This window comes from Heloderma suspectum, chromosome 5, assembly GCF_057233095.1.
Source record: "Heloderma suspectum isolate Gila_16-S chromosome 5, 16-S_ref, whole genome shotgun sequence".
NCBI classification, from domain to species: domain Eukaryota; kingdom Metazoa; phylum Chordata; class Lepidosauria; order Squamata; family Helodermatidae; genus Heloderma; species Heloderma suspectum.
This window is the reverse complement of record NC_139462.1, coordinates 33752081-33766951: the sequence shown is the minus strand read 5'-3', so window position 1 is coordinate 33766951 and position 14871 is coordinate 33752081. Positions and strand designations below refer to the sequence as shown.

General features: G+C 44.2%; 1 protein-coding gene across 2 annotated transcripts in view; it reads right to left on the bottom strand.

Annotated features, from left to right (window-relative positions):
* BANK1 (B cell scaffold protein with ankyrin repeats 1) overlaps positions 1-14871 on the bottom strand; it is a 277427-nt gene that overhangs the window by 226219 nt on the left and 36337 nt on the right. For both annotated transcript variants that reach the window (XM_084855721.1, XM_084855720.1), the window contains exon 2: positions 480-878. In XM_084855721.1, coding sequence (XP_084711847.1) covers positions 480-878 — 399 coding nt within the window. The remainder of the gene's footprint in view (positions 1-479; positions 879-14871) is intronic.

The window sequence follows — 14871 nt, the reverse complement described above, 5'->3', positions numbered from 1 at the left end:
CCCTGCGGACGGTGTGTGGCCATCAGCGGAACACCAGAGGGCCAAATTTGGCCCACAAGGCTGGGGTCCAAATCCTGCATTCTCCCATGTATTACTTCCAAATTTTACATAATATGTGCACGTGCAGTTTGCCACAGCTTTCAGCTCCTCTCCTTGTAATACTGTAATAACAGGTACAATCATATCCAAGTTGCTTTTCAGATGAGGAGAATGTTGAAAACATTCCTGCTTATCGGGACAGATCATTTACCTTAGCACAAAATGACCCTTCCTTAGGAGTAAACTATTCAGAAAAGTGCTTCACTTCAGAATACACTCTCTTTTTTTAAAAAAAAAAAATATGGTAACCAATCTACCAGCTTTACCCCCCCTCCCAATATAAAAATGGAATCGAGCTCTCTCTCTGTGTGTGTGTGTGTGTGTGTGTGTGTGTGTGAGTGAGTGTGAGAGAGAGAGAGAGAGAGAGAGAAGAATATTACCTTGTTGAATAATGTCTGTAATCACTGCGAGATAGACTTCTGGATCTTGATCAGTGGTGATCAACTGATTGTTTTGGTCTATATTCAGTATCTGATAGATAATGGCTGAATTCTCAATCCCACAAAGCAAAATAACAACCCTTTCAGGAGGCTGAAGAATCTTGTCCAGAAAATGTCTTTTCCTTAGATTCAGGCGGTTTAAAAGCCCACGTGATAATATCAGCAGTTTACATCTGTAAGAGCAGAAAGGTTGCAATTCCAAGTGCTGAATGGATACTGCTTCTAGGTCGCAAAGCAAGATTCTGTCTTCTAATATAACATGCATGAGAATTGATTTTAAATACAGTGCCCACTCCTCTGCATCTTCTTCATAGATAACAAGAATGCCCTGTGTGTTTTCTGAAAGAAAGAAAGAGATTTAAACATAATTGCCACTTTCTATCAATGGTTAACAACCTCTCATGTTTTTAAAAGTTAAATACCAGGACTAGATCTACACTAGTGCTTTTTCTTGGTATTGAAGTGCACCCATAACTGTTGTATACATAACTATATATTCTGTATACTGCTATTCTAGGGTTATTTCCTGCTTTTTATTCCATATTATCCAAAATACCACAATAGATGTCATTGTCTGCCCTATGAGGTATAAATGCACAAGAGTGATATAGCACCACCATGGTGTGATTGTATTGCTATGACACCAAGTGTAGATCAAGCCCACCTGTGATTGGCACTGCAGTGTCTGGGGAGGGGAGAGGCCTTCACTTCCCAGCCTTGATCTTGGTAAAAATGCCTCTCCTAAGTAAGAGGAGTAAGCAATAAAAGCTTTAAGCTAAAATATGCTGGGTTTTTTGGTATTTTGCCCCCACTCCCTTTGCCTTTGGTTCTGCCCACCACTTCGATGCAGCCCCTGAGTATTTCTCCAAATTGAATTCAGCCCTTGGGGTGAAAAAGGTTCAGTAAAGAAACACTGGAGGTTGAAGGAGGAGTGATACTGCCAAACAATTGAGAGAGAGAGAGAGAGAGAGAGAGAGAGAGAGAGAGAGAGAGAGGACCAGCATCAATGGTAGGCATGGCTGGGCACCTGCTAAGGGCCCACACCCCTGTAGGGGCCCACTGACAAGAATCCCCTGGACTTCCTCCTCTTTTTCACCATTGCAACCTGCTTGTTCACTTACCTCTCGCTCTGGCCCAGACAATAGTGGTGGTGAGAAAGAGGAGCAGTAGATGCCAGTGCCTTAGAAGTCTTAGAAACTACTTTTACCATTTCGGAAGGAGGCAGAGGAATCCCAAAATAATCTGCATTGCCAAAGTTTATTCATTAGCGACGTGAAGCTTGCTCCAGAAATTGCTACACTTACAAGCCTCACTTCCTTCCTACTAGACAGCTTTGTAGCAGGGGGTTTTAGAACTGAAGCCCATTTATTGCCGTGGCATCACTGAAGCCTAATGGGAGGCTTCAGCCAAGCATTCACAGCTGGAACTGAAAATGAGTACTATACTTATTTGCATAAGAGTTAGCCCTGGTCTGGATTCCTTCTCTAGACTGTGCTTACCTTGGGATGTTTTCTGCTTCCTTTGTATAGGTCTACTTTGCATATAAAAATGTTAAAAGTATCATATTCAATGACAGCAGACAGGCTTAGCACTTATTTATTTATTTTGAGCCTGGCTGCATTGTGCGGAGGTAAAATGAAATGACACATGAAGTCTAATTGCACCTGTGACATGGCTACTGTAGAGAGTAAGATCCCATTAGCTGCACCAGGTCTATTGATCATTAACAATGTGTTGCAAGGCACAATATGACACAACAATGAATGTAGGTAGTCCAATTGCTCCAGGCTTATTTCTGCAGGAAGCATAATAGGAATATGTTCCAACAGCAATTGTCACACAGTACCACAGCTAGAGACAGGAAGGAAAAGCAGCTTAAAGCCATGTTTTCTAGGCTTTTTTAATGACATGAAATGCATCCTGCTCCTGGCTATAATAGTGTAATTTTACTGGGGGTGAGTGAGGTGGATTTCTGCTGATTTTTATGTAGCTATTTCAGATTCATACTACACTATTAACTGTGACTGCAGTGTAGCTTTGATGAGTTATCCTTCCTTGACTCAGTTCTGGGTTTATCTTAGGCAAGGAAACTATGATCAGTTACTTTTCTCGCGTAATATAACCAATTATTTCATTAAGATTGTTCTCAGTCATTCAGAACTTAAAACTTGTAGTCTCAGTTTTAGTACACAAGAGTGACACTGGAGCGCTAGAATGTTCACCAAGAAAAAAAATTAGTTTTCCATCATTAATCTACGCTCAATCCAGTCTCCACAAATAAATGGCCCAAGCATTAGCTGCAGGACTACTAGGCCAACAAAACCTGTACTGTTTGTTTGTCTGGATAACCAGACAAATAGTATTTGAGATTTGAAATTAAAAGAACCAGGGCCAGCCCCAGACATTTTGCTGCCTGCGGTGGACAAGAAGCCCTCCCAATTTCATGGACAAAAGCCAAAGCAATTAGCAGCTGAAGTTCGCATCAAGACTGGTGACAGGACAATGCCCTCGATTGCACCTGAGGGCAGAAGGCTAGCTTAGGGGATGTAGGGCAGCCAGCCTAGTACACACAGCTCCAACACCTCACTGCTGCTGCCTGCCAGCAACTGCTTCCTGAGGGAGATGTCCTGGTGGTGGATGATGACGTTGTGTAAAGGACCCGCAAACTGCCATGAGTGAGCAATCACAAGCACACAATGAAAGTCTTGTGTAGAAAGGCTCAACGTCTCAGGCACAGTCCGGAGTGTGTGGGCTGTGGGCTGCACCATGAGAGAGAGGAGAGACTGGCAAACCAGCTAAATTAACCTGTATTTTCCCTCCCTGTCCTATGATCCTTTCCTGGCTGCTGCCATTAAATCAGCTCTTTTTCTGCTCTGTGTGGGGGTGTTTTTTTTGGGGGGTCTCCTATAGATTAGCTTCCTGATTCAGCCAATTCACTATACTGAATTACTGTGGTAATGCAACAATCACACCCTTTGGCCACACACTACAGTGGCTACACATTCAGCATCAGTGTGGAAAGAGCCTTACACATGTACAACTAGAGCTGAGCCTAAATTTCTCAGAAGATACTCTTTCGGAGTAAATTTCTGAGATTGTTCTTGTTCTCAACAAGAACAATCGCCTTAGAAAAAGAAGTCCATTTTGCATAATTTTATCCAAATATTTTTCTGCCATTTTTCTTTGTACAGCCACCATTTCTCTCCCAAAATGCCCCAGAATGATGCTAGGTCTGAGGCATTGTGGCAACTGCAAAATGGTGACCAGGTTGCCAACACAGGGGCAGCTACTTGTAACTGCAGCTGCAGTGGGAGCAGCAGCAACAAAACAAACATCTTCAGGGGGGAAAATGGTTCTCCCCACCCATGAGAAACTTGTTTGTTGACATGGTTCATCCCCACCCCATAAACACACACACACACATACACACACACACAGACAGACTGCACTTTCTCATACAGCTCTATGTACAACCCAACCAGGGTTCTCCATCATATGAAGGAGCCATCCCAACACACCACCACTTCCACAGTAAGGCCAAGCATGCATGTGCATTGGTGCCAGGGGTGGCATGACTGGTGGTGCAATCTTGCTTGTCCCTCACACATTCACTGAATGTGTGGGAAGGGCTAGTGTGCATTACATTTAGCTGATTTGGGGCTCTTGTAGCTGCATTAAGAGGCTCCCTTGACCACAGTAACTCCAGTAACAGGGTGGGACCATAGGTGCCCATGCTGGGAACCAGACATGGAGTGCATGTTCTCCAGCCCCAGGTCCACCCAGTTGGGACCTGGGACTTGGATTTGGAGACAGGGTTTGTGCAAGAGTAGGAGCTTGCTCAGAGGCTCAGACCAGAGCTAGGACTGAAACTGAAGCTCAGATTCAAGGTCAGCAGCATAAGCCAGAAGGTAGAGGGGTGGAAGCCTAAAGTGGTGCAAGTAGTTTGATTTGTTGACCAAGCAAAGGCAGAAAGCTAGAGTCCCAGTGTTTATATCAGGCCTGGCCAATCCAGGAAACTCATGCTAAATGTGGGCCAAAAGCCTTTGCCATCAAAACTTGTTCCACAGCAACAGTGGTAGTGCCTAGCAGCTTCCAAGAGGCATTATGGGCAAAAGATGGCAGCTGTCAGCTGGTGGTCACCAGGAGTTACACAGCACACCTGGGGGTAAGTTCATCCCATCCCCCCAAATTCACCCCCATCCCCACTTGTCTCAAATGGGGACAGTAGAATGCAGGCGATAGATTGGCTCAGCCCATACTATTTGACATTGCACAGAAGAGGGCTGTCTTGCATTAACGCACCCATATAATTCCAGGTAGCTCGCTGGGCTAGTTTATAGGCTCAGGCTATACGGTTCTGAGTGGGGATGGATAAGAATTTCAGTTCAGTTTTGATGTTAATTTTCCAACATTTGCAAAGTCCTCCATATTTGGGACAAAAAGGAGATTAACACAAATCCCAAATGTGGGAGGAACCAAAACTGACAGCCTCATCCATCCAGGCCCAGGCCTTTGAGTGCTTATCTCTTAAAACCCTCAGCATGAATCCATGTGTATTCAGTCATACTAGTGCCACCTCTTTTTTCTGACATTCTCATTTTTAACAGATATATGGCAGGCAGATACATGATGTTCCTCTCAATGCTAGGAATAGCTGTACCTATTGAATTTGGCTGGTATGGGTGAGAATTTCATTTCAGTTCATTTTTGATAATAATTTGCTAAAACTCACAAAGGTCTTCATATTCAGGAGAGAAAGGATGTGAGATTTTAAAAAAATCAAATGCAGGGGAAAGTAAAATGGACAGATCTACCCATCCCTAGTTCTGAGTTCAAGTCCCAACTCTCCTGGCAACTACTCCTTACTTGAATACTAACTAGGATTTCAAATAGACCACTTAGTCTAGTGTTACTACAGGTGAATTAGATGACATATCCAGAGCACAGGCTTATCCAGTTTTCTTTGATGAGCTTCAGTTGGTACAGCTTGAGAACATTAGAATCATAGAATCATAGAATAGTAGGGTTGGAAGGGGCCTACAAGGCCATCGAGTCCAACCCCCTGCTCAATGCAGGAATTCAACTCAGACCATCCCTGACAGATGGCTGTCCAGCCTCGTCTTGAACACCTCCGGTGTGGGAGAGCCCACCACCTCCCTAGGTAATTGGTTCCATTGTCGTATTGCTCTAACAGTCAGTAAGGTTATTCTAATGTTCAGCCGGAATCTGGCTTCCTGTAACTTGAGCCCATGATTCCGTGTCCTGCACTCTGGGATGACCAAGAAGAGATCCTGGCCTTCCTCTCTGTGACAAGCTTTCAAGTACTTGAAGAGCGCTATCCTATCTCCCCTCCGTCTTCTCTTCTCAAGGCTAAACATGCCCATTTCTTTCAGTCTCTCTTCATAGGGATTTGTTTCCAGTCCCCTGATCATCTTTGTTGCTCTCCTCTGAACCCTATCCAGTTTGTCTGCATCCTTCTTAAAATGTAGTGCCCAGAACTGGACACAGTACTCCAGATAAGGCCTAACCAGTGCTGAGTAGAGGAGAACTAGTACTTCCCGGGATTTGGAAACTATGCTTCTATGAATGCAGCCCAAAATAGCATTTGCCTTTTTTGGAGCCACATCACATTGTTGGCTCATATTCAGCTTGTGATCGACAACAATTCCAAGATCCTTCTCGCTTGTAGTGTTGTTGAGCCACGTATCCCCCATCTTGTAACTGTGCACTTGGTTTCTTTTTCCTAGGTGCAGAACTTGGCATTTATCCCTATTAAATGTCATTCTGTTGTTTTCTGCCCAGCGCTCCAGTCTATCCAGATCACTTTGAATTTTGTTTCTGTCTTCCAAAATATTAGCTATCGCACCCAATTTTGTGTGATCTGCAGATTTAACCAGCATTCCCTGCACCTTCTCCTCCAAGTCATTAATACAAATGTTGAAGAGCACTGGGCCCAGGACTGAGCCCTGTGGTACCCCACTCGTTACCTCTCCCCAGTTTGAGAAGGTCCCATTGATAAGCACTCTTTGAGTCCGATTCTGTAGCCAACTGTGGATCCACCTGATTGTTGTTTCATCTAGCCCACTTTGAGCTAGTTTGCTCATCAGGATATCATGGGGCACTTTATTGAGAGCTTTGCTGAGGTCAAGGTATATTATGTTTACAGCATTCCCACAGTCCACAAGGGAGATTACTTGATAAAAAATGAGATCAGATTCATCTTAGTAAATCACAACACTTAGTGAACCACATGATTCATGATGTACATGATGTCTACAGCATTCCCACTGTCCACAAGGGAGGTTACCTGATCAAAAAATGAGATCAGATTCATCTGGCAGGACTTGTTTTTGACAAATCCATGTTGGCTTCGAGTAATCACTGCATTGTTTTCAAGGTGCTTACAGATGGATTGCTTGATCATCTGCTCCAGAATTTTCCCAGGGATTGATGTCAGACTGACTGGTCTGTAGTTCCCAGGTCCTTCCTTTTTACCCTTTTTGAAGATAGGGACAACATTAGCCCTACCCAATTCATCTGGCACTTCCCCTGTCCTCCATGATTTCTCAAAGAGAATAGACAGCGGTTCTGAGAGTTCTTCTGCCAGTTCCTTTATTTCTCTAGGATGCATTTCATCTGGCCCTGAAGATTTGAACTCATTCAAAGCAATTAGGTGTTCCTTGACCATATGCCTATCGATCTCAAGCTGCAATCCTGCCCCTTCAGCCTGTACTTCGCCTTTGCCAGGGGGGTCATAGAACCTCTTTTGGGAGAAGACTGAGCCAAAGTAGGAATTGAGCACCTCTGCCTTTTCTTTGTCATCTGTTATTGTTTTGCCATCCTTATTTAATAGCTGAACAACCATTTCTTTCCTCTGCCTTTTACTATGCATGTAGCTGAAGAAAGCCTTTTTGTTGTTTTTAGCATCCCTCGCTAACCACAGCTCGTTCTCAGCTTTAGCCTTCCTGACACCATCCCTTCAATTCTGTGCTACCTGCCTGTACTCTTCCTTTGTTACTTGACCTTCTTTCCACTTCCTATATGTGTCGTTTTTTGTTTTCAGGTCATCCTTAAGCTTTTTTGTGAAGCCACATTAGCTTCTTCTGTTGTCTTCCACCTTTTCTTCTTGTTGGAATTGTTTGTAATTCTGCCTTGAGAATTTCCTTTTTTAAAAGCTCCCACCCATCTTGGACTCCTTTTCTCGTTAGCGTTGCTTGCCATGGGACCTTACTGATCATTGTTCTGAGTTTATTAAAATCAGCTTTCCTAAAATCCAGGGTATGCGTTTGACTACACTTGGCTTTTGCTTCCCTTAGAACCAAGAACTCAAGTACAACATGGTCGCTTTCCCCCAGAGTTCCTATAACTGCTACTTTACCCACTAAGTCATCTCTGTATATTGACAAGGTGCTTGGTCAGGTTCATGCAACCACTTCCATATTGGATCCTTGCCCCTCTTGGCTTATAAAAACCAGTAGGGAGGGAACTGCCAGCTGCGCCAGGAGGGTGATTAACACCTCCTTACAAGAGGAAGTGGCCCCGGACTGCCTGAAAGAGGTGGTAGTGAGACTACTCTGGAAGAAATCCTCCCTAGACCTGGAAAATCTTGATAATTTTAGGCTGGTGGCAAATGTCCCATTCCTGGGCAAGGTCCTTAAGCAGGGGGTTGCAAGCCAGCTCCAGACACTCTTGGATGAGACCAGTTAACTGGATTCATTTCAGTTGAGGTTCAGGCCAGGTTTTGGCACAGAAACAGACCTGGTTGCCCTGTATGATGACCTATGTCGGGAGAGAGTGTGACCTTGTTGATTCTCCTTGATATCTTGGTGGCTTTTGATATCATCGACCATTGTATCCTTCTGGGATAACTGTCTGAGTTGGGAGTGGGAGGTGCTGCATTGCAGTGGTTTCACTCCTACTTGGAGGGTCGGCTCCAGAAGGTGGTGCTTGGGAACATTGCTCAGCCCCATGGATTCGCCAATATGGTCAGTTTTGTCCCCCATGCTATTTAACATCTACATGAAACTGTTGAGTGGGGTCATCCGGTGTTTTGGAGTACGTTGTCATCCATATGCTGATACACACAGCTCTACTTCTCCTTTTCATCTTCATCAGGTGTGGTTGTGGATGTGCTCCATCTGTGACTGGCTGCGACAATGGACTGAATGAGGACTAGTAAACTGAAATTCAATCCAGACGAGGCTGAGATGCTGTTAGTAGGTGGTTCTTTGGACTGGATGGAGGTGCTCAACCTGTTCTGGACGGGGTTGCACTCCCCCTGAAGGAACAGGTTTGTAGCTTGAGGGTTCTCCTGGAGCCATCTTTGTCATTTGAGGCTCAGGTGGCCTCAGTGGCACTAAGTGCCTTCAACCAACTTTGATTGGTGGTCCAGCTACACCCCTATCTGGACAGGCTTCAGTTGTCTATGCTCTGGTAACTTCCAGGTTAGACTACTATAATGCACTCTATGTGGGGCTGCCTTTAAAGATGGTTCAGAAGCTGCAGCTCATGCAAAATGCAGTGGACCAATTGATAACAGGAACAAGAACGTCCAAGCATATAAGACTGATTCTGGCCTGCTTGCACTGGCTGCCTCTGTTTCCGAGCCTGATTCAAGGTGCTGGTTTTGACCTATAAAGCGTTACATGGCTCAGGACCACAATACCTGATGGAGCACCTCTCCTGACATGAACCTACCTGTACACTACATTCAGCATCTAAGGACCTCCTCCAGGTGCTTCCTCTGAGTTAAAAGAATAGCAACAAGGGAGAGGGCCTTCTCAGAGGTGGCCCCCAATTATGGAACAATCTCCCCAATGAGGCCTGCCTGGTGCCAACACCAGGTTAAGAACTTTCTCTTCTCTCAGGCATTTGGCAGCATATGATGAGGTTAATCTAGTCCTGGATTTGTCTTCTTGTTGATTGTTTAACATTATTTTAGCTATATATTGTCTCTGTGTGTGCTGTCGCTTTACATGTTTGTCCGTAAATGGTTTTACACTTTGTACAAAGTATTTTAATGGTTTTTAATCTTTGTAAACTGTCCAGAGAGCTTCAGCTATTGTGCAGTATAGAAATTTAATAAACAAATGAAATATGTGTTTCAAGGGAGAAAGTATATATTTTTTCCATTTCTAGTAGGATTCATAATATTTCTATTTATGCATAAAACTGGAGGGTCAGGTTGGGGATTAAAATGCATACTTATTGCTTTCTACCTAGATCAAAGGTATATATGATATATGATTTTAATTTAATATGCAATACAACAATTGTATTTCAGTTTTCTGCATGACTTCTTGATTTTGAGAAAGAATGAGATAGAGGCAGTATTTCTTTGTAATGCTAGTTGGAGAAATGTTTATTGATCTGAATGTGAGAGAACTAGTGCTATTAAATTATGTAAAGTGGCATCTGAGTTTCAGGTAGGATATTAAGTGGGTATATTTGGCACTGTGCATAATTCTGTTTGACTTGTATCATTTTACTTGAGTGAGGATATTAATTTTGTTGTTGTTGACTAGAAAGGCAAGAGCTGCATTTGATACACATCAATGGGAAGCGCCTACATATATTCCTTTTCTGTTTTTTTCAAACTTTGGCAGTCATATTTCATGGCAATGAAGTCTAGATGATAGAATAATTTCTAGAATAATGCACAGCCTGAACTTCCAGTACTAAATTGAAAGTCACCAATGGCCCCGACTTTCCCTGAATACAGATGGGGCATCTCTTTCTTCCCGCATCATTATTTTTGTTCAAATTGTTTTTATATTTGCATTGTTACACAGTTTGGGAATTTTATTTACATTTAAAAACAGGTTTTAAATAGCTGTTGATACACCTAACCACCATGAATTGTGTCTACTTATCTTTTAAAACAGGGGTGCCAAACCTCTTTCAGCCCGAGGGCTGAATTCCATTTTGAGGAAGCTCTTGGGGGCACATTCCAGGGGTGAGTGGGGCCAAAGGCAAAAGGGTTGGGGCCAACATACCAAAAATACCAGCATATTTTAGCTTAAAGCTGTTACTTCTAGTAACTAAGCCTTAGGCATTTTAGTGTTTTAGAATGGGGGGTGGGGAATGCACAAAAGCCAAGAAGCCACCAAATGACCAGAACTCAGGAGAAAGGGGGTGGGGCCATTTGGAGAACCCTAGAAGGCCTTACTGGGGCCCCAAGAGGGTCAAATATGGCCCACAGAACTGAGGTTCAACACCCCTGTTTTAAATCCTGTAAACAGAGGTGGGCAACTTATGGCTTTCAGCCCAATTTCAAAAGCCCTTTGCAAGCAATCAGCTCAGACCTCTGGCAAGAATTATCTGACCCTCCCTAAGCAGCCTGGTGGGCAAGCTGGAAGAGAGAAGGAGAGACAGAGACAGAGACAGAGAGAAGGGGGCAGAAAGAGAGAGAAAGAAAGGAAAAGAAGGGGGCAGGAAGAGAGAGAGAGAGAAAGACTGGACTAGATGGACACTTGGTCTGATCCAGCATGGCTCTTCTTATGTACTTACTTGGAATGTACAGATCGAACAGGCACATAAGCCACAGTATGGTGAGATGTAGTGGATTTCTATTTAAGTTATATTTCCAGTTTTATGGCCATACCACATGTGGATTAGCATAGGAAGATGTTCTGAAAATTTTTTTATCCTCTTTTGTTTTCTTTTTTGGCAATGCATGGTGGCCCCCCATTTATGGAATGATCTCCCTGATGAGACTCACCTGGTGCCAACATTGTCATTTTTTTTGGTGCCCAGTTAAAACTACCCTCTTCTCTCAGGCATTTGGCAGCATATAGCAAGTCTTGATCAGGTCCTGGATTGTCTCTGACTGTTTCAAATTATTTTAGATATATGTTGTTGTGTGTACTATCTGTTTTATGTCCTTACATGAATGGTTTTATAGTTTATATAACGTATTTTAATGGTTTTACATTTTTGTGAACCACCCAGAGAGCTTCAGCTATGGGGCGGTATCAAAATATAATAAATGAAATGAAACTGGCTCTTTTCTGGGCTATGCATTAGTAGCTACCCATCTGCAGGGAGCCATGATATGGCTACAGTGGAAGTCAGAAGATGGGGCTTGTGGATTTCATTAAGGGCGCTCCTACCTTTATCCCCCTCACTGGAGCTCTGACCTCTGCAAGGAAGCCCTCACTGCTATTGAAATGAGAGATGACTATTGCATGTCAGCTGTAGATGTAAGTTAAGGAGAATTTTGCACCATTAAAACTTAATAGAACCTACCATGCTTTGACAAGATTAAGCTATGCTTCACCTGCTTGTACTTGGAAGCCCAGTAGAATAAAATGCATTATTAGTCCTACAGTGAGGAACAAGAGGCAATTGTATGCTGTCATCCAGAGCAGAATAGGGTTTTTTTTGACAAGGCAAAACATTCTCTAGGTTACTGGTGTGCAGCCACCCATAAAGGCGTAATATAACAGAACCACCAAATGTGTCACATCACCATTTCTCAGAAAGAAATATTGATTGTGTGGTTTTTGAGAAAATACAAGAATATTTGCTTTTGTGATGCATGCAGGGAAGGGAGGAACGGTAGGTGGGGGACTGGGGTCAGGTGAATCCCGTATCACAGAAGGATTAGAATTAGAGAGGAACGCAGGAGAAATATTCAGGGAACCATTTATCTGGATGTGTCATAGTGGCTTTTCATGGATCTTAGGAACACAGGAAGCGGCCTTATACCGAGTCAGACCGTTGGTCCATCTAGCCCAGTATTGTCGACACTGATTGGCAGCAATTCTTCTGAGTTTCAGGCGTGTGAAAGCACCAGCCTTTTAAACTAGAGGGGACATTGCCACCTTTCCTTCCACAGTCTGTTCATTGTTTTTTCTCTCCCCCCCCCCGCTATTTTTCTGCTCTTACATGCCCACTGTTGGGAGCTTGCTTGCAATGAAATTTTGAAGAGGGAGAAGGAAGAGAAGAAAGGGCTCCATGTGAAACAGTGGTATTTCACACAGCATCTGATTTTACTGCTCCAAACTGGAACCTTTGGCTTCTGCAGAAGTTTAGTAGCTTCGGTACAGCAAAGGATCCAATCAGAGTCAGACTCCACAAACTTCTTTCTCCCCCTCCACTTTAATTTCTCCTAAATAGCTGTAGGACTCAAATTATTCCGAAAGGAGGGCTAGGACTATGTGGCACCATGATCGAGGAACTGCTGGGGCTTTTGAAACTGTTTTTAAGCAGTTTTTAAAAAAGCTAGGAAAGGCCTTCAGCCTAGGGATGTCAGAGAATTCCGTGACGGATCTCGGTGAGGCCGAATGCCAGTGCATTCGGCCCCTTGAAAACCATCGTGGAACGAAGCCCCCGCCCCCCAACCCATGAAAGGTGCGCGGGACGAAGTGCCCACCGCCCCCACCCCACAAAAGGCGCGTGAAACGGAGCACTTACCTGCTCCCGTCCATGCTGCTTTGCGAATGGCAGCCGTCCTGCTGCCGCCATTCGCTTGCTCCTCTTCAGCTGTGATAGGCTACGTAAATACTTCCGTAGCCTATCATGGCTAACGCAAGGATGCCTTTTGCGTCCCTGCGGAGGCCGTGATAGGCTATATAAGTGTTTACATAGCCTATCACGGCAAGGGGAAAAAAAGCCCAGCGTACACAAATGGCGGTAGCCGCCGCCATTTGCATACGCTGGGTTCCCCCCCGCCGCCATGATAGGCTAGTAAATACTTACATAGCCTATCACGGCTCACTACAGGGACGCAAATGGCGCTGGCTACGACAGCTCAGCTCCAGCGGAGTACAGCTGGCCGGCCAGGACTCCGGGGGGAGGGATGGAGCGCCTTCCCCCACCTGCGGAACCCAGCCGAGCCAGGTAAGCGGGGTTTCGTACACCCCTACCTCAGCCACCTCACCTCATAAAGCTAATTTAGATATGTGCAATCCTTACAAACCCTCCACAGCCTCCTAAATTCCTCTGAAGTACTACCTCTCTGAAAGGAGCCACTTGGCTTAGGGAATTCTCTCTACCTCCCCCCTGCATTTCAATCACCATTCTCCTTTTCTTCTTCCCTTCCCTATCCTGTTCTTTCTTTCTCTTCCGCCCAAAGCTTATCTTGGGGAATTCTTAGAGAGAATTCTCTTTGGTGGGCAAGAGAAGTTCTGAACTGTATTTGACTTTATACAAACAGGCAAGAGGGCTTGCTTTTCTCTTTCTCCTCACTCAAACCTTTGAGAAAAGTGGGTTCACATGGTTGCAGAGAAACAAATCTGGGGCTGTTTTGTTTGTCAGTTGCCATTATCCAGCAATAGGAAGGGCTGTACCTTGGTGGTAGAGCGCATGTTTGGCCTGCAGACGGTCCCAGGTTCAATCCCCAGCATCTCCAGGTAGGGCTAGGAAAGAATCCTGCCTGAAACCCTGGAGAGCCACTGCTGCCAGTCAGTGTCGACAGTATTGGGCTAGATGGACCCAGGGTCTGACTCAGTATAAGGCAGCTTCCTATGTTCCTATGAACAGAAAGCTTTAATAAAAAATAGGAGTTTGGGGTTTGTTTTTTAATTGGGGGGGGGGAGAGATAAATATTGCTAATTTATGCAATCCTATGTATGCCTACTAAGAAGTCCCATTATGTTTAATGAGGCTTATCCTCAGGGAAGTGTGCATAGGATTCCAGCACAAGTTACTTTTGCAGGGTGGTTTACACCCTGATGTTCTTGAATGTTTACTCAGAAATAAGTCTTGAGTTGTAAGCATGGTACCGCAGGCTTAAAACAGTGCCTTCCCAATTCCAGTTTAATTAATTGACTACCCTTTCAGCAAAGTCCTATGCATGTTTTGTCACTTGTGTTTTCTTCATTTTGCATGAACTCTAGCTTCAGTAGTGAGGGAAAGGCACTTCATACATGCTCAGAGTTTCTCCATAACTTAGCTCTAGTTTTGAAAACAGACCCATTGGCTGAATCCTGGTGAGCTCTTGGCACAAATGAAGTTATGGGGAGGAAAATATAATGAGAGCTTGTGCATAACAAGGAGGAAGTAGAGGAGAGCTGCACAAAACAAGACATGTTTTTATGAAGAGTTGCTGGAGGATAATAGGATGAGGAAGGACAGTTGCATGGAGGAGAACAGAATTCGTAGGGAGAGAATGTAAGTGCTCAGTGGTGAAAGAAAAGCATTCTGCATATGCTCAGAGGCACTCTATATTTAAGAAAGTAAGAAGAGCTGTGCTGCATCAAACCAAGGTCCATGTAGTCCAGCATTCTGTTCACACAGTGACCAACCAGATGCTCATGGGAAACCCACAAGCAGGACATGAGTGCAATAGCACCTTCCCACCCATGTTCCCCTGCTGCTAACATTGGTG